This window comes from Macrotis lagotis, chromosome 7 (assembly GCF_037893015.1).
Source record: "Macrotis lagotis isolate mMagLag1 chromosome 7, bilby.v1.9.chrom.fasta, whole genome shotgun sequence".
Classification (NCBI taxonomy): Eukaryota; Metazoa; Chordata; class Mammalia; order Peramelemorphia; family Peramelidae; genus Macrotis; species Macrotis lagotis.
In genome coordinates, this window is record NC_133664.1 from 19,900,146 (window position 1) to 19,922,315 (window position 22,170).

Sequence of the window (22,170 nt, forward strand, 5' to 3'; positions counted from 1 at the left end):
CATTAAATAGCAATGCTCATACACTAGAAGCAGAACAAATGAAAACAACCATTGGGTAGAGTGAAGAGTCCTAGATTTGGAAGTGGGGGACCTGAGTTCCCTTAATTCTGTGATTCTGTGCCTCATTTTCCTCTTCTGCAAAAATAAAGAGGATGGATTAGCTAAACTTTCAAGTTTTCTGATTTGGGATTTCGTGGTTGTGCTTCTGAAAGGCATCTACATTATAAAATGGGACCGAGATGACGGAGGAAGAACCAATTCCACCTGCCTTTGAGGTCTTAGGTCATTTGATTCCCTTTCTCATTCTTTCCATTCAAGTCAATTATTCAATCAATCAATTGACTACTTTTCTTTCTTAGTCCTCTTGGAATTCCTTAAGGTCCAGGTGAGCCACGGGCACTCATTTCTATCCCAGTCTTGTTGCTGAAAAAAGATTTTTGATCTCCCCAGCAATCTTTTCTACTTCCCATTGGTGAGATCCAGATTGGAAGCTCCATTGAGGGGATGCCTAGGCCACCATGGTCATTTCTCTCCTGGCTCTCTGGATTTTTCCACCTCCTCAACTGCCTTCTCCCGTGGAATGGAATACAACTCTACAGGTAGAATTTCTGTTAGCAGTTCTCTGCCTCTACTTTCCTCTAATCACACTAAATGGATAACTGTTATTTACAGGCTGTAAACCTGATTCTGTCTTTTGCTCCTTATCTTCATCCTGCATCTCTCCCTACTTTCCCAGCATGTTCTCTTTCCATCGCCCTCTTCCCTCAAGCCCAAAACACAGTATTATTCCTAGGTCTGGCTACAGTGTATGAGACAAAGAGAGACCCAACTGTCAGGTGAGAGATCTAGGCAGACCCCAGAGGTCTAACTCCCTACCTAGCTTTCAGCTTCCTCATTTTACAGATGAGGAAACCGAGGACAAGTTTAAATGATCTGTTCAAGGAAACAGCAGTTATGTAATTAGAACTCAGGTCCCATTGCTCAATGTCAGCATGCTCTCCCCTATGACATGGCATGATACCTCTTTTCAGGTAAACCAGCCCAGAAAAACAAAGTCATGCCCAGACGCAATGGCTTTGTTTCCACATCTCTGGTTCATCCTGAGCTCTCTGAAGCCAGCCTTCTGTATGTGCCTCCAATGCCAGCTTTCAGCCTCCCCCAATGCCACCCCAGAACAAAGACAGATTTCAGAGGAGACTGATGCAATTGGGCCCTGGCCAGAATGGACTTAAGGTGGTCTTGCCACCTCAGAAGTCATTCCTTGTCAGGAAGGATTTTGCCTTTGGCCTCTGAGGAACCATCAGGTCTAATGGACTGGGATTTTCCAGCTGTTAAACGGTCACAGTTTGAATGTGTTCTTTTGTGCTCCATGGCTTTCGAATTTGGAAACCAGAGGCTGTGGCTGATCTCCCGGAGAACAGAAAACCAACGGTTCAGCCTTAATAATTGTGCTCCTCTGGTATTTACTTTGGAATCCCAAGCAGGAACAAAGGCAATCCTGGATGTGGAAATCAGCACATTCGGGGGATTTATGGGTCTTTGGGCAGATTTGATTTTATCCTCTGCAGCATTAACGCTTATTTAAAAAGAAGAAAAAGAGAAAGCAAAAGAAAATCAGCCTCCTGACTGGGTAGATATCACAAGAATGTAAACGTGGAAAGTGCCTTTTAAGTGGGAACATTTCATCCATTGAGGGCCCAGTTGCCTGATAATAGACCATCTATGAGAGAGGAGCTGTTTTCATTTATATCAATGAAGGGTTAACTCTGCCTTCTAACTAATTCAAACAAGATCATTTTCATTTAAATAATTTCATCTATTTGATTTTGGGGAGCCTTATTAGAATGCCATGGGAAGGTCATTGTAACTTCTGGAACCATGGTGTGGTCCCAGATAGCACTCTTACATCTCCAGGAAATTATAAAACCTTCACAGGACATGTGTTCCTGGATGACTTACTTAGAGGCTGCACCAGAGTCCCAGAGAATTAGAGGATGCCCTAACTAGCAATTTTTGCATCTAAGTCATCTCAAATGTCCAGAAATATTTCTTAAAGCGGGGACCCCAGTCTTGGGGAGACCAAGACCATAAGACCATCCAGAGGATGCCAGGCCTGGGACGGTGGGGGAGCTGTGCAGGGCAGGGCTGAACTGGACTGAGAAAAGTCATAGGGGAGGTAAGATAAGGAGAGGGAGGGGGAGCATCTGGAAGTTTTCCATCTTCTAGCCAGCTAGTTGCTAAGTTTCTCCTGTTCCTTCAGGCTGCAGAGAAAAGACTACAAATATTTGGAGTCTCTTGGGGCAAAAGCACCTGCCCTTGTTTCCATTTGGGTGCCATGTGAGAGGTACAAAAAAGAAAAAAAAATTCTCAATCCAGTCCTACAAAGAATTTGTCATCTCATTGGGCATTTACCTTAGGTTTGTCTGAAAAGAAAGACTTCTAAAAACCTTAGTAAAACAACATACAAATAACACTGATATTTAAATGTCAGTTAGCCAATCGACAAGCTGCTGCTAAGGGTCTACCATGTTTACCCACTGCTGGTCATAAGAAGACAAGAATGGAAGAGTCCCTGCCCTCAAGGAGTTTACATTCTCTCTGAACACTCTTCACAATTTTCTGTTTTATGCTACAGACATTAAGATGAGAAAACCAAGACTCAGAGAGGTTAAACCCTTGCCCATGGTTACACAGCAGCTAAGTGGCAAAAACCAGATTTTAATGCAAGATTGGCATGCATTCCATTATACCTTGCTAATGATTAATGAAAATGGTGATTAAAGAGTAATAACAACTAATATTAATGTAACACTGTGACCTGGGCATTCTACAATCCTTATCTTATTTGATTCTCACAACAACCCTGAAAGATTGTGCTATGATTGTCTTTTTCTTACAGTTGAGGAAATTGAGGTAGCAGAGGTGAAGTGACTTGGCCCAGTGGTCTATCCGCTGTGCCACCTAGCTGTCTCCTGGGAGTCCAGTTTACTTTACTGTTCAGATTTTCTGCTACCCTTGGAGAAATTTCTTCCTTATGTAGTTTATAGTCTGTTAAGTAAGTAAAAACAGCTTTGAATGAACATCTGTCTGCAGCCAAAAACCATTAAAGAAATGAAATAAGGGAGGAGAGGGGATGGGGATATTGGAGAGATAACTGGCAGAGTCGCAGGATGCTGGGCTTGAATCAAATACTACTTCTGATGTTTATTAGCCCTGCAACCCTGGGTGGGAATTATCATTTCCCTGAATTTTAGTTTCTTTATCTGAAAAATGGAGTCAATATCCTTAATCCTTTTTTTTTTTTTTTTTTTTTTTTTTTTTTGCTTTTTGCAAGGCAATAGGGTTAAGTGGCTTGCCCAAGGCCACACAGCTAGGCAATTATTAAGTGTCTGAGTCCAGTTTGAACTCAGGTCCTTCTGACTTCAGGGCTGATGCTCTGTCCATTGTGCCACCTAGTTGCCCCCAATATCCTTAATCATTAATCCTTTTTGGATTGTGGAGAGGTTCAATCAATCACCAAGCATTTATTAGACATTTAGGTCCCAGGAGTCAGTTGCTAGGTGCTGAAAATACAAAAACAACAAATGAAACAATTCTGTCCTCAGAGTTTATATTCTATTGGGGGAGATGACATGCAGAATCTAAAAATTAAATACAAGGAAGTTTTGGGAGGGAGCTTGCTAGCATGCGATGGAGGAAGAATCAGGAAAGATTTTGTGGAAGAGGTGTTTCTTGAAATAAGTCTTAAAAGAAGAGAGGAACTCTATGAAGCCCAGATGAGATTTTATGACCATAAAAAAGAACAAAGAACATTTTACTCCCCCAACACCTGGAGATGGAGTGTGGGGGGGAGACCCCCTTTCTCATTTGAGGTCCAGGGGAAGAACAGACTCATTCTTAGTTCAGTTCCTACCAAACTCATGTCTAGATATGGCATGACTGCTGAGTACCCAGGAGTCTTGGCTATTGCTAAGCTGTGTCCTAAGGTCAGTTCTGATGGTCACTTCTTGCTCCTCAGGCCATCCATGCTGAACTGCCTATAAAACCAGGATGCCAGCTCTTCTAATCTCTTCTAGAACAAAATGAAGCAACACAGAGGTCAAGGTTTGAGGCCTTTGGGCTATGTGTTGCTCTTGGTGGGGTGGGCCTAAGGACTCTCTCTTTATATCACTATCTCTCACCAGATGTCATTGCTAAAAGAGTCCAATCACGAGAAAGGCAACCAAGAAAATGGCTAGTGGCTGGTGGGGTTTTTAGGGAAAGCCTTTGCTTGCCCGTAAGCTAGTTGGGTTGGATTAAGATACTGGTTCATTTTTCCACTACCTGCTTTGTCTCAGCATGCTTTTTGTTTTGGAATTTTACAAGGCAGTAGGGTTAAGTGACTTGCCCAAGGTCACACAAACAAGTATCAAGTGCCTGAGGTCACATTTGAACTCATGTCCTCCTAACTCCAGGACTGCCCCCTTAGGTTTTTACAGCAATGAGAACATATTGGACTCTTTCCTTTAGTAATAAGAATTTAAATGGACAGATATATAATCTTTTAGGACAGTGACATGAATAATTTTGGTAAATTATTCACAGTTCCCAAACTAACAATTTAACAATTTTTTTCAAATGAAACATGTGGTTTCTCAACATAGATCCAAGATGGGTAAACTCTGACCTTTAATCTGAAATTTTCTTGGATTATTTCTTGTTCTGTTTTTAAATTAAGATTCTGTTCCAACTATTTCAAGCTAAAAAAATTTAAGAATGGCGAGAAATGAATGTCCTAAAAACCAGACTTTGTTTAAATACCCTATCATATCAGCTAGACATGTCTCTCTTTCTTAAATTCCCTGTGATAAAAAAATAGCTATAGATTTTCTGTATATGTAAACTGACATTTTAGGTACATGTGTTTGCAAGCATATCTGTCTAAAGAAATGAGCTGTGATATTTTAAACAGAAGGTTTGGGTCAAATTAGAGTTTACAAATCAAGACTAGAAGCAATTGGATCAGCCACCATGTTTCTGGCACAGACTAAGGGGAAGGGGCCCTGACTAGTAGAAGGAATGTTAGACCAGTTGTTTCTGTGTGCTCTTTTCTCCTGATGGGGGGAGGGATCCTTTTTTGGCTTTTTTTCAGCTCCATTGACTTATGTGAATATTTAGTTCCATCAGCACTTATTACAAATGAACACATTGACTTTCTTTTTTGTTTTGTTTTGTTGTTTGTTTGTTTGTTTTTAACACATTGACTTTCAGTTTAGATCTTTCTGTTGTGAGTTTGGACAGCTTGGAACAAACCAAGTTCTGGACCCAGAAAAACTGGCCTTTGGGCTCAGAAGCCCTAGTTTTAAGTGCTGCCTCTGATAGTTCCTAGCCATAGATCTAGGGGGAGGTCAACTACTTCACCCCTCTGAGCCTCAGTTTTTTCATGGGCAAAATGGGGAACACGCCTTATAAACCCATGAAGTGCTGTGACTTGGGATTTGAAGTCCAAGATCCTGAGTTTAAATCTTACTTCTGTCACTTAATACCTACACAATCTTGGCTATATCATCTTTCTAGACCTCAGTTTCTTTATCTATAACATGCTGAGTTAGAAGAAATAATCTTGAAGGTCCTTTCTGGCTTTAACATTCTATGACCATTTGATTCTACAATTGGAAGTATCTTTACTATGATGATGATGATGATGATGATGATGATTATGACTCCACCAAGGCTTTAGCCTTTCTGTGGATAGATTTACTTCTTAGGTTTTTTGCAAGGCAAATGAAGTTAAGTGACTTGCCCAAGGCCACACGGCTAGGTCATTATTAAGTGTCTGAAGTCATATTTGAACTCAGGTCCTCCTGACTCCAGGGCCGGTGCTCTATCCACTGCGCCACCTAGCGGTCCTCTGTGGACATATTTCCAACCTCCTAAACCTATAATACATTTAGTTTACTCCCCAAGGAGAAACAATTATTGCAGGGAAAAGTAATTGTCTTGGGAATAATGTTATAAAAGAGATGCCAGTCTGAAGATCATAGGATTGTTGATTTAGAACTGAGAATTTTAGAAGTCATTGAAATCAACCCTAGTTTACAGTTAGGGAAATTGAGATATACAGATGTTACTCACATTATACTGCGGGTGTCTGAAGTGTCTTTGAACCCAGGGCTTCTTGCCTCTAAATCTAGTACATGACGTGAGCAACTGGGCTGGCTTTAGATTAGAGGATGAAGAGTGAAATTCTAGAAAATCTTAGGTTGGGCTCAATGAAACCTGAGACTGGGACCTTGGCCCAAGGGGGCACTGAGATAAGGAGAAAGGAAGAGGGTAGCCCTGAGAACAGGAAGCAAAGCAGGGACCCAGGGAGGTGCTGGGACCTAGTGACTGAATAAACAGCAGGATTTTTCATTAATTTATTGTTGTTCAGTCATGTCTGAGTCTTTGGACTCCATTTGGGGTTTTCTTGGCAAAGTTATGTGGGGAGGGGTTGTCATTTCCTTCTCCAGCTCATTGTGCAGATGAGGAAACTGAGACAAACAGGGTTTGCCATCCAGCTATTAAGTGTCTGAGGCTGTATTTGAATTCAGTTTTGACTACACTATCCATTATGTCACCTCACTACCCAAAATTACATTAATATAGGGACTTGGATGTGTCTACAACTTCATTGAGGCTGTGTTGATTGAGCTTTTCCTGTGTGGGCTCTCCTTCCCCAGCCCTGGGCAACTCTTCCGCACCACCCCCTTCTCATTGTCTCTGTCTGTGGGTAGCAGGCAGGCTCGCTGGCTGTCATATCTCATTCTCACTACATCACCCACCTTCTTCCCCAAGCACACATTTCCTTTATGATGTCTGTTCCACCCTGCCTCACACACAAATCTTGGTGGCAATATACGGCACCTCATTCCCACACACTCTGCATCTCTCCCTTGGGTCTTCTGCAATTTGAATTCTTCAGAGAGCCTGGTGCTCCATAATTCACAATCCTATAGCATCATCAGGAGAATGAGAGAGTTAAAGAAGATGAAGACACTGAGCAATTTCCCAATTTCTCCCCTCCTATTCAGTTCTGGCCCCGCTCATTGTCTAGTCAAGATACGGGTAACAAGGGACGCACGTAATGGCCTGCCCATCCCCCTGCCCATCATCAGTTGGGAAGTAAACAATCTTTAATATCTGGACTTTCCCCGGCAGACTTCTAGGCTGATCTCCTTTGAAAGACTTTGTCCTTGAGAGACCCTGAAGGTCCTTGAAGGCTGAAGGAAGTCAGCTCAATGTCGCACAAACAGGAACAGGTAAGGGTTCTTTGGCAGACTGGGTGTGGAGTGGAATGGGTAAGGTTTGGAGTGACAGAGGCCCTGGGTTCAAATCAGCAGTACCGGGCCCCTGTGCAGAACTGAGGATGTTGGCTAGTTGTAGCATATCAACTTGCCGCGTCTTACCCCGGCCATGTTGGATGCTAAGTACCAAGCTGGTGCTACCTGTGCATTTGGGGCAGTCTTGTGGGACCCTGTGGGGCCTGCAGATCCATATTCAAGTTAAGAATCTGAATTAAACAACTGAGTAGTTTAGCAATGCCTTGAAATGCCGCACTCCTAGGATTTGGTTGCTGTGTCTTGCCCCTGCCTACCCCTTCCTTTGTATTGGTGGATAAAGAATCGTGAGGTCAAGGCAACTGGGCGGGTCTAAGAAAGCTTAAACTCGGACAGTTAGCCCTTGGAAGCTTGCTGGAAGCCCCATCCCTAAAAATTAAATCGAATGGAAGAGTTTAATCATTGTAATTCTGGACCCAGAAAAAGCAACTGGCCTTTGGGTTCAGAAGCCTTAGTTTTAAATGCTGCCTCAGATAGTTCCTAGCTATAGATCTAGGGGAACGTCAACCACTTAAAGCCCTTTGAGCCTCTGTTTTTTTGTGGGCAAAATGGGGAACATGCCTTATAAACCTTATAAAACCTTATAAGCCTTATAAAAGTCAGATAATGACTTGGGACCCAGACACTGTCATTGATAAAAAGGAAGTTGAAGTAAAAGAAACCAGATGTCAGAGTTCAGTTGCTCACCATTGCCCACTTGGTGTTCATTGGGCTGATTCCTCCTTTGGGGAACAGTCTGTCCCAATCAAGGCTTGCTAGATGCAGACCCTGTGCTCAGTATTGAGAATCCAAAGAAAAGCAAAGAATATACAAAGAACACTCCCTGCCCTCAAAATGCTTCCACACGAACAAGGGAGAAATGCAAATCAATGTGGATATACGAGATACATGTAGAGAAGAGGGAAGGGCGGCATGACGGGGTGGGGGCTTGTGAGCCAGGCTTTTTTTTATTTTAATGATCCAGAGTACTTTGAACCTGGAGGAAGCTGTCCTAGAAGACCCAGTGTTGTTGTTTGTCTTTGTTACTGAAGAAGGCCGTGATCATGATATCAGGGAGGTGAGGCCATGACAAGCAAATGAACTGAATTTGAGTGGAGGAGCTGTGCTAAGTCACCAGCCTCACTTTCTCCTCCAGAGCCATCTGAGTCCAGTGGTCAGATGGATCAGGATGACTGGAGGTGGCCCTGGATGCCAGATAATTAGAGTTAAGGGACTTGCCCAAGGTCACACAGCTAGTAAGCAGTGACTGAGATTGGATTTGAACTCAGATCCTCCTGACTTCAGGGATGGACCTTGATCCACTGCACCACCTGGTATTTCTTTCTGCTTTTGTTCACCCTGCCTTCCCAGTTTATCCACCTCCTCAGCGTCCATGATCTAGAGCCCTGCCATTCCGCTATCTGATGGACACCTCTTGACCTTTTCTCTATCCCTCTGACCTTCTCATCCCACCTCTATCTATCCTCAATCTCCAGACCCCTGGGTCTTTGGGTTCTCCTAGGAAGAAATATAAAGCCCTACTTGAAATGTAAAACCTTCCCCAGGTGGGCTGCCACCTCCCTTGCAGACCTGCCTCATACTCTTCCCATTCCTGGACTCTATTTTTTTTCCCTTTTTTTGTTTATTTAAGACAGTGGGGTTAAGTGATTTGCCCAAGGTCACATAGCTAGGCAATTATTAAGTGTCTAAGACTGGATTTGAACTCAGGACCTCCTGACTCCATGGTTAGTCCTCTATTCACTGCGCCACCTAGCCGCTCCTCAGATTTTTTATTCCAGCCACACTGTCCAAGGAACCAATTCTCAAGACATCACCTTTGTCCAACCTCTCCCTCGTGTCTAGGACGTCCTCCTCCTCCTCTTCTTCCTCTTCCTCTTGCTTCTCCATCTTAGAGAACACCTTGCTTCCTTCAGAGCTCTCCTCGGGTACCACCTCCTACAGGACCCTCTTCCGGAGCTCCATGACTGGCATTCTGACTCATTTATATGCAGGTTGATCCTCACCCCCACCCCCACCCAGGAGAGTGTGAGCTCCTTGAGGGCAAGGCCTGCTTTAGTTTGTATTCATATGTTTGGTTTTGTAGCCCCATTACCTAAGTGAAGAGACTGACACAGAGCAGGGAGCTTAATATGTGGATTAATAGATTAATAATATCATGATAACAACAATACTAGTAATTGAATAATTAGATTCTTCAGGCGAGCCACTTGAATGGCTTTGGTCGACCCACAGAGATAGTTTGTATAATGGATAGAACACTGGCCACAGAATGAAGAAGACCTGAGTTCAAATCCCTCCTCAAAGTCTTTCTAGCTGGGTGATGCTGGCCCAATCCCTTCTCTAGTCCTCTTTAAAATGAGGAGACTGGACTCCATAAGCCCCAAGGACCCTTTCTGCTCCAGGCGTGTGTGTGTGAGGAGGGTGGGAGATGGGGAAAGGCTTCCTACAGGAGGAGACCTTGTCGGGGGTCCAAGAAGCAGGGATGGGGCACGCAGGCCCCATCATTGGACTGGGGATCTGTGTGTTCTTCTCCTCCAAGAATTAAAGCTGTTGCAATAGCTCCGAAAATGGCCAGCTTCCAGGCCCTAGCACCTCCCCTCCCTCACCAGCATGGGGAAGTCAAATCTCTGAAAAATACAAGTCCTAAGAACAAGGGGGGAAATGCTGACACCCCTTAGGCCCAGCATCCAGGGGAAACAGCCATCGTTGAGCTTGTCATCCTTGGCTGTGGTGTGGGAAGGGACCTTAGCCAGAGCTCCTTGAGCAGTCCTCTCATTTTGCAGTTGGAGAAGAGGGGAGGGATTTGTCCAAGGCCATCCAGGACTGGAACCCAGCTCCATCACTGTGCAGGAGTAGGAGAACGGGGCCAGGACAAAGAGTGACTCCTTCATCCCTCAGCTGACGGCCTCTGAAAGTTGCGACGCCTCAGAAATGACCACACGGTCCACGCTGTCTGGCCACGCTGTTGAATTGGGAGCAGAATCCAGCTGCCTCCCATCTGCTCCCCATTCCTCCACCTCCAGATTCTCACAATTGACTTCCCAGGGTATTGCTCATTTAAAAGAATTCCATGTAACTTTTCATGTAGAATGTTAAGTTCCTCCATGCTTCCTTTAAGAGTAACTGGCTGGACATAGGGGCGGCTAGGTGGCGCAGTGGATAAAGCACCGGCCTTGGAGTCAGGAGGACCTGGGTTCAAATCCGGTCTCAGACACTTAATAATGACCTAGCGGTGTGGCCTTGGGCAAGCCACTGAACCCCATTTGCTTTGCAAAAAAAAAAAAAAAAAAGAGTAACTGGCTGGTTGGCTTCCATTGCCCCTGGGGCTCACTGGGGGGACTCCTGGGGGAGCTGATTCAAGCATTCAGAAGGCTTGCTCTTGGAAGAGATTTTTTCCCCTAAGGTAGGGGCTGAGGACCATTGGCAGCCCAGAAGACAGAGGGATATCAGCAACAATGTGAATGAACAAGCATTGATTAATATTTTCTATGTGCTTACACTGGATATTATGATTCTTGAGGATGAGCAGAAAAGTGAATGAGGATATCGTAGAATAAAATTCTGATCAACCAAACTCAGCCATGTCAGCAGCAGAAGGCTAGGGGTGGAAACAGAGCCTGGCCCTCACCGGCAGGGACCAGGTTCACTGCCTGGATTTGCCTCCTTAGGTCCATTGCTTCTGGTTCCACAGCTACATGAGAAATGATATCAGTTGATAAAACATCAATCGAGCAACTAGAAGGTACAATGAGTATGAGTAGGGGTCCTAGAGTCAGGTAATTATTAAGTGTCTGAATCTGGATTTGAACTCAGGTCCTCCTGACTCCAGGGTCAGCGCACTATCCACTGAGCCATCTAGCTGCCCTGCTCTTCTATTTTTAATAAAAGTTGGTTAATGAGTTCACTGTGTATTTGCATCTTTTCAGACTTTGGACAACTTCATTTTTTCTAATTAAAATTGTTTCTTATTTGTATTTTGAAATTTTTATTTTTTGAAGATTTTTTTATCCCTCCTGTACTGTTTCCTTTGACTTTACTGTGTGGCCAGCATCCATTTCCTGATAATATGTTCTACTCCTCTTTTTCCTCGGAGTTTCTCACTGAACCACACACCTCTTTTCTCTTCTGTGATGTCCTTTGTCAGTCTTTCAGCCCCTTGTTTCCTTGATCTCACAGTTCAATAAAAATAACAGTGATGATAATCAACACGTGTGACAACATTCTCTCCTCCCCCCCAAATCAGAGGGGCGATGGCTAGCACCATGAGGAGGGTCAGAGGGCAGAAGGCTAGGATAAACTAGAAAATCCTCAGGGAAGAAGGGTTGCACTCTGGGAGACAGACAGTAAGATGAAAATAAGCAAGGAGGAGGAGGTTGAAGTCATTTTATTTTCTTCTTTTCTTTCTCTCTCCTCAACCCTCCATCCAATCAGTTGTCAAGTCTTGTGATTTGTCCAAGGGCACAGTGAGAAAACAATGCAAGACTTTGGGCCAGTCATTTATCTTCTGTGAATTTCAGTTTCCCTGTCTGTAAAATGGGAGGGTAACTTCCAAGATCTCTTATAGTGCCAAATTTGTGATCCTCTGACTTCATTGTTTTGGTACAATGCTTAGGACTGAGAAATTGCTGTTAGGAAGTATAGAGACAAGAGAATTTCCCCCAATTCCCCCCATATGAAACACCTCCTCCCTTCCCCCCACCTTCCACATTTTTAAAGAGATGACTAATTGACATTTGTAAAAGGAGGCAGCAACTGGTTTCAAAGCCAGTTTCCTCCAATTTCATTCAGTCATCGATATTGATTGATGATACAGTTTACATAATTTTAGGCCCCCCACCTTCATACCAGATTTATCTGTTTCCCAAACTTCTATTTCCCCCCTTCTCTTTGGGTGATCTGCAGCATTCTCTTATGAACTTCATTTCCTAGAATTCCTGAATATCTCTAATACTGGACGAGGACTGAGGCGGGCACTCTGCCTGACACTTGTCTATGACAAGTCACTTTGCCTCCCTATAAAATGCAGGACTTCCGAGGTCTCTCCCAGTCTTGAATCTGTGACCCCCCTCTCCCCTTGAGCTGGTCCTTCAGCGAAGAAGAAGCAAGACTTGTTTTTGGCCACAGGATGTTAGGACCATAGGTGTAAGCCTGCCAGGGACTCGTAGGTCCACAGAGTCCAGTCCTTTCACTTTACAGATGGTGACACTGAAGCCTGGAAGGAGTAAGGGACTGGTCCGAGTCAGGCCTTTAGCTTGTAAAGCAGACTCCAGATCCAGTGCCCTTCTCAGTGGGCTCCCCAAGGCGGCTATGTGGTCGTGCCTCCCACTTCTGTGTTGAGCTGTTCTACTAACTTAGGGACTTCACTTGCCATGCCTTGATGTTCCCACCTGCATATTCCAAGAGGCCCTTCTGAGTTCTGACCAGAAGTGACTCAGTGGATAGAGCACCAGGTGTCGAGTCAGGAAGACCTGAGTTCAAATCTGCTCAGACCCTGGGCAAGTCATTGCTTCATCCTGTTTTGCCTGAGTTTTCTCATCTGGAAAATGAACCAAAGAAGGAAATGGCCAACCATTCCAGTCTCTTTGCCACAAAAACCACAATTGGGGTCATGGAGAGTTGGATACAACTGGAAAATGACATGTTACCACAAAATCCCTAAAGCTTCTGAGCCTCAGTGACCTCATCTGTATATTGGAGATAGTGATACTCATTCTCCTTATTCACAGGATTGCTGTAACGAAAGTGTCGGACTCTCCATTACTGGAGCCGGGACTGTGGGCCAGGCCCTCGGGGGCTCAGACCCGCATGAATGAGCTAATGTCTGCGAAGAAGGACCAAGGCAGCTGCGGAGGATTGACCGGGACTGAGACCTCAATTCGGTTAACACCAGAAAAGAAGAATCCCCAGACGCTACCTCGGCTTATTTTATTTAAAAGAGAAAAATGGCCCATGGTGCACAGGCTCCATAGCCTCAAAGAGTCAGAAGTTTTCCTTCCATGGAGCTCCAGGCTTGTTAAACTTGGCTCCCTTCATGCATTCGATGGTCCAGCCAGATGGCTCCTTTGGACCCTAGAGTTAGCCCTGGAAGAACGTCCCTTAGGGGTCCCCAAGTCTATCTCCCTTGTTTTACAGATGAGGAAACTGAGGACCAGGACAGTTAAATGACTTTTCTAAGGTGACAGGTGGTAAAGTAGGAGGAAAAAGACATAAAGGCAGGTCCTCTTGCTCCAGATCCAGAGCTTTTTCCTCACATAGGACTTTCTTACTTATCTAGCTGTTTGACCTTGGGTAAGTCACTTAGCTTCCTTACAGACTAATGGGGTAGGACCTGGAGGTCCCTTCCAGCTCTACACTTAGAATCACCTCATCTCTGACAGTTACTAGTTGTGCGACCTTGGCTAAGTCATCCCCACCTCTAGGCCTCAGTTTCCTCATCTGTAAAGTGAAGAGGCTGACCTTAAAGTTTCTTCCACATTATGAAGCAGTATGGACTTACCCAAGGTCACAGGATTTGAACCCAGCATCCCTGTGACTTGGAAAACCCATCTGATAATGCTACAAAGCTTCTGTCTTTCTCCCTGACACTTTCCAGGACTTGCCTCCACCTCCTCCCCAGAGGATCGCCGATGGAGAGGCAGCACGATGGAGTCTCTCTGGCCTCAGACTCTGGACTTGGGCCGTCCTGGGCAAGTCGCTTAACCCTGCCTGCCTCAGTTTCCTCAACTTAAAATGGGAGGAATCACAGCACCCCCCCACTTGTTTGGATATTGTGGAGTGCTTCAGGCAGTGTCTGGCTCAAAGTGGGTGCTCCACTGAAGGTACAGCTGGTGAACCCCTTCCTCATTTTCAGATGAAGAAACTGAGTCCCAGAGAAGGAAAGTGGCTGGCGTGAGGGCCCATCCCCCTGACTTCAGAGCAGGAGCGGGGGGCTGAGGGGGGTCCTGCTGGCTTCTCCTCTCCTTTGGGCTGAGACCTGGGATCAGCCCAGGGGCTCTTAGCTGGCCCGGGGGCTCCTGGGGTCTGCCAGGACAAGAGGCTTTTATTGTGAAAGGAAGCTGAGTCTGCGGCAGGGGCTGCTCCTCCCCGCCGGCCTCCCTTCTCGTCCCCTCCCGCCCCTCCCCGCCAAGAGTGGGGCTGCGCTGGCTGAGGGAGGACAGCAGGCTGCTGCCCGGCTCCAGCTGCTCCAGCTGCGCTGCCCGCTCGGCCCGAGCTGCCCAGCCGGGAGCTGCCCAGCCTGGAGCTGCCCAGCCTGGAACTGCCCGGCCCAGCCTGGAACTGCCCGACCCAGCCTGGAGCTGCCCAGCCTGGAACTGCCCAGCCTGGAGCTGCCCAACTGAACCTGGAACTGCCCAGCCTAGAACTGGCCAGCCCAGCCTGGAACTGCCCGACCCAGCCTGGAACTGCCCGACCCAGCCTGGAACTGCCCAACTGAACCTGGAACTGCCCAGCCTAGAACTGGCCAGCCCAGCCTGGAACTGACTGGCCCAGCCTGGAACTGCCCAGCCCGGAACTGCCCAGCTTGGAACTGCCCAGCCCTACCTGGAACTATCTAGCCCTGCCCAGCCCAGAGCTGGTCAGTCTTGAACCGCCCAACCCAGCCCAGCCAGCTGTGGACAGATCAAGCAACACCCTTGTGCTTGCCCCTTGCCCGAGCTTGGTGGGGCAGGGCTTTGGCACCTCTGGTCACACTCTGACTCCCTCTGACAGGCACACACTCATCCGGGTCAGGTGTGCACCTGCCCACATGGTTCCTCAGGTGTTCACACCGAGACTCATGCTCCACCTCACTCTCAGTTCCACCTAGGAGCTCCCTGGGCAGGTGCCCACCCCCAGGTGTGCACTCTCAGACATCTGAGACTCATTCTCAGCCACACACACTCAGACACACACACATATACACACTCTGTCACATACACACACTCAGACACACACACACACACACACACACACGCACACGACGTGGAGCAGACTACCCGGGGTGCCCCAGGACCTCCAGGCAGTTCAGGCTGTCTGGGAGAGCGCACAAGGCACTTGTTGCTTGGGAACCTGAGCTCCAGGCTGCCCCGGGGTCCCTGGGAGCCTCTGGGGCAGAAGGGGCTGCTGGTAAAGAGGCAGGAGGACTTTTTAATCTAAAAAGCCGACCCGGTGCAGAAGTATGTCCAGGGGCTGAACTGGCAGAACCCCTACGGTCTGAGGCTGACCCTCGGGGGGGACTGGGGTGCCTCCGATGGCCCCCCAAGTCCATCCGTTCCGGAGATGACCCTAAGCAGCTGTGGAGAGAGCGAAGAGGAGTGGAGGGTCAGGCAGCTACTCTGCTGAACCATGGTAGGATTTAAGGGTTTCATTCCTCAAACCTAAAGAAGGGGGCATGTTGGTGGGGTTCCCGGGGACCAGTGACCTGGGCATCATGCTCCGAAGCCTGAATCAGGGCTCACAAGTTTTGCTGTCCAAAACCAGGCTCCCCATTCAGTGACAGATGCCATTGTAGCTCACTGGGTTGGGGGCCTTTGGGCAAGATCACTTCTCTGAACCTTGGGTCTGCAAGATGAGTCTAGAAAGGGCTAGAATCAGAAATCGTGCTCTGGGGGCAAGACCCCCAAGCCAAGCCAAGGCAGAGCTGATCATGCAGGGGGCAGACCATACGGAGACCTGAAGGGGCAGCACATAATGTGTGGCAAATCTTGATTCTGAATGCAGCAGGATCTCATAGGAATAAGTGGGAATATTATGGAGCCCCCTCCTCATTTGCTAGGGATGAACCCTGCTGGGTGGCATGGTGGTTAGACTTGGTGTCAAGAAGACTTGAGTTTAAATACTGCCTCAGATTGATCCTGGATCAGTCATTTCAGTCCTCTAAGCCTCAGTTTCCTCAGGCTTTTGAGACTTCTTACAGGTCTAATGCAATGATGCCATGAAAAAAGATCTGAGGCTCTTAGTGGACCATAAGGCAGTGTGACGAAGCAGACAAAACTGGAGACTGGGATTGTCTAAAGCTTAGCTTGCCCAACATAGAGGTGACTTCTCCCTGGACGCCTCGATTGACTCAGCTGGAGAATTGTGTTGCTTCTGGAAGCCATCCTTTAGGAAGGATGTTCAACTGGACTCTAGGGGTGGGAAGCTCTTTGAATTCATGACATGGACTGACCGTCAGTTGAAACTGGGGAGATCTTGTCTGGAGGAGGGAGAGATGACGTGGGGGGGCATGGAACTACCCAGCTGGCCCCCTTCCCTCTCCCCATAACTCCTCAGCCTCAGCTCCGAAAGTCAAGAATTGGAAGAAGCGTCTGGTGGAAGGGAGGTCTAAGGATAATGGGGGAAAGCTAGAGTCAGTGTCAGGCTAGAAGCATTTACTGAGCACCTACTGTTTGCCTTCCTAACAATCAGAGTTTTTAAAAAGTTCAATGAGAGGGGATAATGGGGTAACGGCTCTAGCAAGCCTACAGGTTGGAATGGGGTTGGCTGTGTGACTCTGGACTTGTCCCTCTCTGTGCTCCAGGCAAACCTTTAAAGCTATAAGGTGCAAAGTCGATCCTAACCTGCCTCTGTAGTAGGAAGTTTCTATGCCAGAGAAATCGACTGGCAAAGGTAGGTCTACAGATACTCTACAACTTAGAGTTCTGGTGCAGGAAAAAAAAAATATATATATATATAACTGTTTATCTTTCTATCTATCTATCTACCTATCTATCTATCTACCTCCCTACCTCCCTACCTCCCTATAGATAGATATATGTGCCTATTTTCACTCTAGGGCTATTGTGAGCAACTTCCCTTGCCCTGTTCAGAGCTGTCTGCAAGGTGCCCCATCTAGAGAGACTGACCGTTCTGCTGGGAGAAGCAAAGGCCCCACCAAGGCTGTCCCATGTGTGTACCCAGAGCTGGGGGAGCAGGTTGGCCCCTGGGCAGATTGTGCTCTGGATTGCCCACTTTTGTTATCTGAATTTTCTCCTTTGAGCCTGCTTTCCAAGAATTGATTTTGTCTTTAAAGCCTGGTCCATCAAGATGAACCTGATGGTCCCAGTGCACTAGGATCTGTCCCAGGGACAGGACATGTTTCTGAGGACCAAGGGGAACATGCCCAATGGGGGGGAATGACCAAAGAGCCTTCTTGAGCTGGGGCTGCCTTATTTTCTTTCTGTGCTGCTCCAGAGAAAGAGATGGGAGTGGAGGGGCACAGACAGGAGAGAAGCCAGCCCTCTTTTCCTGCCTGTTTCCTCCTGTAGGAGGTTGAGAGGCGGCCAAGAAAAAGCTGGTAAAGAGCCAGCCAGCCCAGGCAGGATGCTCTGGAGGTCTGACCTTAAAGATGCAGGCTCCCTTCCCAAGCAGGTTTGTTGGCCTGAGAAGGATTTCTGGGGCCTCCTGAGGGTGCAATAGCAGCCTGTGGCTATGAGGATGGAGTCCCTACCTGTTTGCAAAGGCCCTGGACTAATGGGTATAGTGGCCAAAGCAAGCATCCCATTCCCAATAACCAACCCTTGAAGCACTGAGGCTCCCAGGTTTAACCTGGAGGAGCCATTGAGGGAGGTGCCTCTTTCACTAGGTGGGAACTGCCTTTCTTCCCACCTCTGCCTTCATTTTCAAAGCCTGCTGACCCTGCCAGCCATCTCCTTTGCTGGTAAGCAGGGTAGGAGGCATGAGGTCTCCATAAAGTTCTGAGGTCCATGGATAACATGTGCTAACAGGAGGGAATTAGAATTATTCTTGATTAATCCTGGTCACAAGAACCTTTGAAATTGTGGGTTCTTTGTATCCACTGTAACCCCACAATGACAAATTGCATCCATCTCAAATTTCCTTCTTTAACTATTTTTTTTTTCATTTTTTTGCAAGGCAATGGGGTTAGGGTCACACAGCTAGGTAATTATTAACTGCCTGGATTTGAACTCAGGTCCTCCTGACTCCAGGGCCAGTGCTCTATCCACTACACCACCTAGCTGCCCCTCCTTTAGCCATTTTTTAAATGTCTGTTGATTTCTTCCTTCCTTTCTTTTCCATAATGGGGTAGAGAATACCAACAACTTAGGGTACCAAAGCCAAAGGGTTGCAGTGTTTTGCAAATATTATCTCACTTATGACCACAATTCTGGGAGGTTGGAGCTATCATTCCCACTTTACAGATAAGGAAACAGAGGTTAAGTGATTTCTTTAAGGACACAGAGCTGACAAGTGTCTGGGGCTGGATTTGAACTCGAGTCCTAACTGTAGGTAGGTCCTGTGTCCCAGCTGCCTCAATTCTAATATAGTTGTGAAATAGCCAAAGAGAAAAATCAAGGAAAATTCACAAACTTGATAAATTGCTCCAGATGTGATTCTATAAAATACTGATATATTTTTATGGAAGAAGAAACTGAAGCCCAGAGATGATGACGTGCCCAATGTCACACAGCTGAAGCCAATGCTGGTTGGGCGAGCCTCCCACGATCAAACCTGGCAGAGCAGCTCGGAGGAGAGCATCAAACTTGGAGTCAGGAAGACTGGAGTTCAAATCCAGCCTCAGACAATAGACCTGTCACTGTAAAGCGGAGATAGAAGAACTTACCTCAGGGTTCTTGGGAGGATCTGATGACCACGCGGGTAAAGAGCTTTAGAGATGCCCATGAGCAACTTTTAGATAATAATGTCCTAGGTTTGTTTCCATATCTATAAATATGGAACAACATCTTTTAAAAAAATTTATTTTTTTCCCTATCTTGCTTCCCTCCCCCCCACCCCCCACAGAAGGCACCTGTCAGTCTTTACATTGGTTCCATGGTATACACTGATCTAAGTTGAGTGTGATAAGAGAGAAACCATATCCTTCAGGAAGAAACATGAAGTATAAAAGATAGCGAAATTACATAAATAAAGGGTTTTTTTTTTAAATTACAGGTAATAGTCTTTGATATTTGTTCAAATTCCACAATTGTTTCTCTGGATACAGATGGTATTCTCATTTCCTTTTTATTTATTTATTTTTTTGACAAGGCAATGGGGTTAAGTGGCTTGCCCAAGGTCACACAGCCAGGTCATTATTAAGTGCTTGAGATCGGATTTGAACTCAGGACCTCCTGACTCCAGGGCTGTGCTCTCTTCCCTGTGCCACCCAGCTGCCCCACAGATGGCATTCTCCATCGCAGACAGCCCAGAATTGTCCCTGGTCGTCGCACTGATGGAAGGAGCGAGTCCATCCAGGTTAAGCATCACCCCCCCCCAGGTTGCTGTGAGGGTGTGCAGTGTTCTTCTGGTTCTGCTCCTCTCACTCACATCAGGAACAACATCGAAAGTCGTTGACAAGATGCCATTTCATTCTTAATTCCACTTCCGTGGTGTACCAGCTAGTGCCTGCCTTCTTTTTGTTTTCCTCTTTGGCCATTTGCTCATGGGAGTCTCCAGGCAGGGAAGGGGAAGGAAGGAAAACTCCTCGCAGATGACAATGAGTTGAGCTCAGATTTGATTAGGAGGAAGGGAGTTGGCTGGATTGGATGGGGAAATTACAGTCTACAGAGGTCATGGGCTGCAGCACCAAAACCCTTCCCTCCTTCCCTCCTCCCTCCCTCCCTCCCTCCCTTCCTTCCTCCCTTCCTTCACTCCTTCCTTCCTTCCTTCCTTCCTTCCTTCCTCCCTCCCTCCCTCCCTCCCTCCCTTCCTTCCTTCCTTCCTTCCTTCCTTCCTTCCTTCCTTCCTTCCTCCCTCCCTCCCTCCCTCCCTCCCTGTCTCTCTGTCTGTCTGTCTGTCTCTCTCTCCCCCTCCCATCCTCCCAATTCTATGGTAATGAATCAGGGGTTGCCATGATGTCAGAAGAATCAGAACTGTGATGACCTCCCAGTGTTGGTGGATGAGAAAGGAGCCGGCTGTCACATCTCACCACTAACAACCAGTATTAGTATTTCTTGTGTGCTAGATAGAAAGAAGGAGAATAAGCATCCATTTAGCGCCTCTATTTGCCAGGTACTTTACAAATATTGTCTCATTTGATCCTCACAACTCTGGGAGGTGGGGCTATGGCTCTCCTCATTTTACTTTTGAAGAAACTGAGGCTAAGCAAGAGTGAGATTTGAACTAGGTCTTGCTGACTCCAAGCCCAGCACTCAACCCATCTCACCATCTGGCTGCCTCTGAAGGAAGAATGAAGCAGTCCTTCTTTTCAAACATCTTCCATTCCGGTGGAGGAGATGACCCACACATACACGGATAAATGAAAAGTGAGTCAATGGTAATAAAGGCAAATCAGTTAAAGAGAAGGTAGGAGAGCAGGATGGATTGGGCTTCCATCAGAAGATGGTGCCTGAACTGGGACTTCAATGGAAGGAGGGATTCCCTGAGGCGGCAGTGAGGAGGGAGAGGACACCAGATCCCAGGGATGTCCGGGGCAAAGATCCCAGGACTGGCGATGGGAAGTCATGAGGGAGAAAGAGAGAGCAGGGCAGCCTGGAGGGGTTGATGAAGCAGAAGGGAGGGAACCTCCCTGGAACCAAGGTATGCAGGGTCTTAAAGACTAAACAGGGATTTATATTTTAGTCCTTGGCCTAGACTTGCTTGATTGATTAAGGGAATGATATGGTCAAACCTGTCCATTGGCAGCAATGCGGAACATGGATTGAGTGGCGAGAAGCAATGGGGGAGGAAGCCGCTGTAATACTCTAGAAGGGGGATAATAAGGGTCCAGGGGGTCCCTAGGAGAGTGGAGGGAATGGGCTGGGTCTGAGAGCCGCTGTGGAGATGGGAGATAACTCATTAGGGGGCGGCTAGGTGGCACAGTAGATGGAGCGCTGGCCCTGGAGTCAGGAGGACCTGAGTTGAAATCCGACCTCAGACACTTAATAATGACCTAGCTGTGTGACCTTGGGCAAGTCACTTAACCCCATTGCCTTGCAAAAACCTAAAAAACAAAACAAAACAAAACTGATTAAATATATGGCATAAGCTATAGGGAAGACTCTAGGATAGTGCTGAGATTACACCTTGAGGTGCTGAAGAAAGATTGGTGGGGTCTTCAACAGAAATGGTGAAATTGGGGAGAGAAGAGGGCTTGGGGGTAGGAATGAGTTTTGTTTGAGAAACGCTGACTTTGAGTTGTCTCTGACACATCCAATTTGAAATGTCCAAAAGGCACGTGGGGAGGCAGACCTGGAGCTCAAGGGAAATCCTGGGGTTGTGAGTATTATCTCAGTAAGGAACTGCCAAAGACTAGTTCTGATCCCAACATTCCCCTGTTCAATGAACCTTAGACTGAAAAATAAAATGTAGATTCCTATTAACTTCTACAGCCCTAGTAAAGCCGACTCCAGGTGTGCATTTCTGTATTATTTAGATGTGGATGTCAGTCGGCTGCCTAAGATGATAAAGCTTATGGGGTGGGGGGGGGGGAGAGACAGAGAGACAGAGAGAGACAGAGACAAAGAGAGAGACAGACAGAGACAGACAGACGGATAGAGAGAGACAGAGAAACGGAGACAGAGAGACAGAGAGAGAGAGAGAGAGAGAGAGAGAGAGAGAGAGAGAGAGAGAGAAGGAAGAAAGAGTTGGACTTTTTTGGCATTGGGGTTAAGTGACTGGCCCAAGGTTACACAGCCATGTAATTATTAAGTGTCTGAGATTGGATTGGATTTGAACTCAGGACAGAGAGAGAGAGAGAGAGAGAGAGAGAGAGAGAGAGAGAGAGAGAGAGAGAGAGAGAGAGAGAGAGAGAGAGAGAGAGAAAGGGAGAGAGGAAAAATAATATACTAAAATTATTATACTAATATACAATTATACTATTATACTAAAATAATATGATGAGAAACGAGATGGGGCAACCAGATGGTAGAAGAACGTCACCTAGGCATTGGATGAA

At 46.6% G+C, this 22,170-nt stretch overlaps 1 protein-coding gene across 1 annotated transcript in view; it reads left to right on the plus strand.

Moving 5' to 3' along the window:
* Positions 1-14,592: 14,592 nt before the first annotated feature.
* Positions 14,593-22,170, plus strand: part of GASK1A (golgi associated kinase 1A) — a 79,006-nt gene continuing 71,428 nt past the window's right edge. The window contains exon 1 of the mRNA XM_074195588.1: positions 14,593-15,683. Within this exon, the coding sequence (XP_074051689.1) occupies positions 15,681-15,683 (3 nt within the window). The 5' untranslated portion in view covers positions 14,593-15,680. The remainder of the gene's footprint in view (positions 15,684-22,170) is intronic.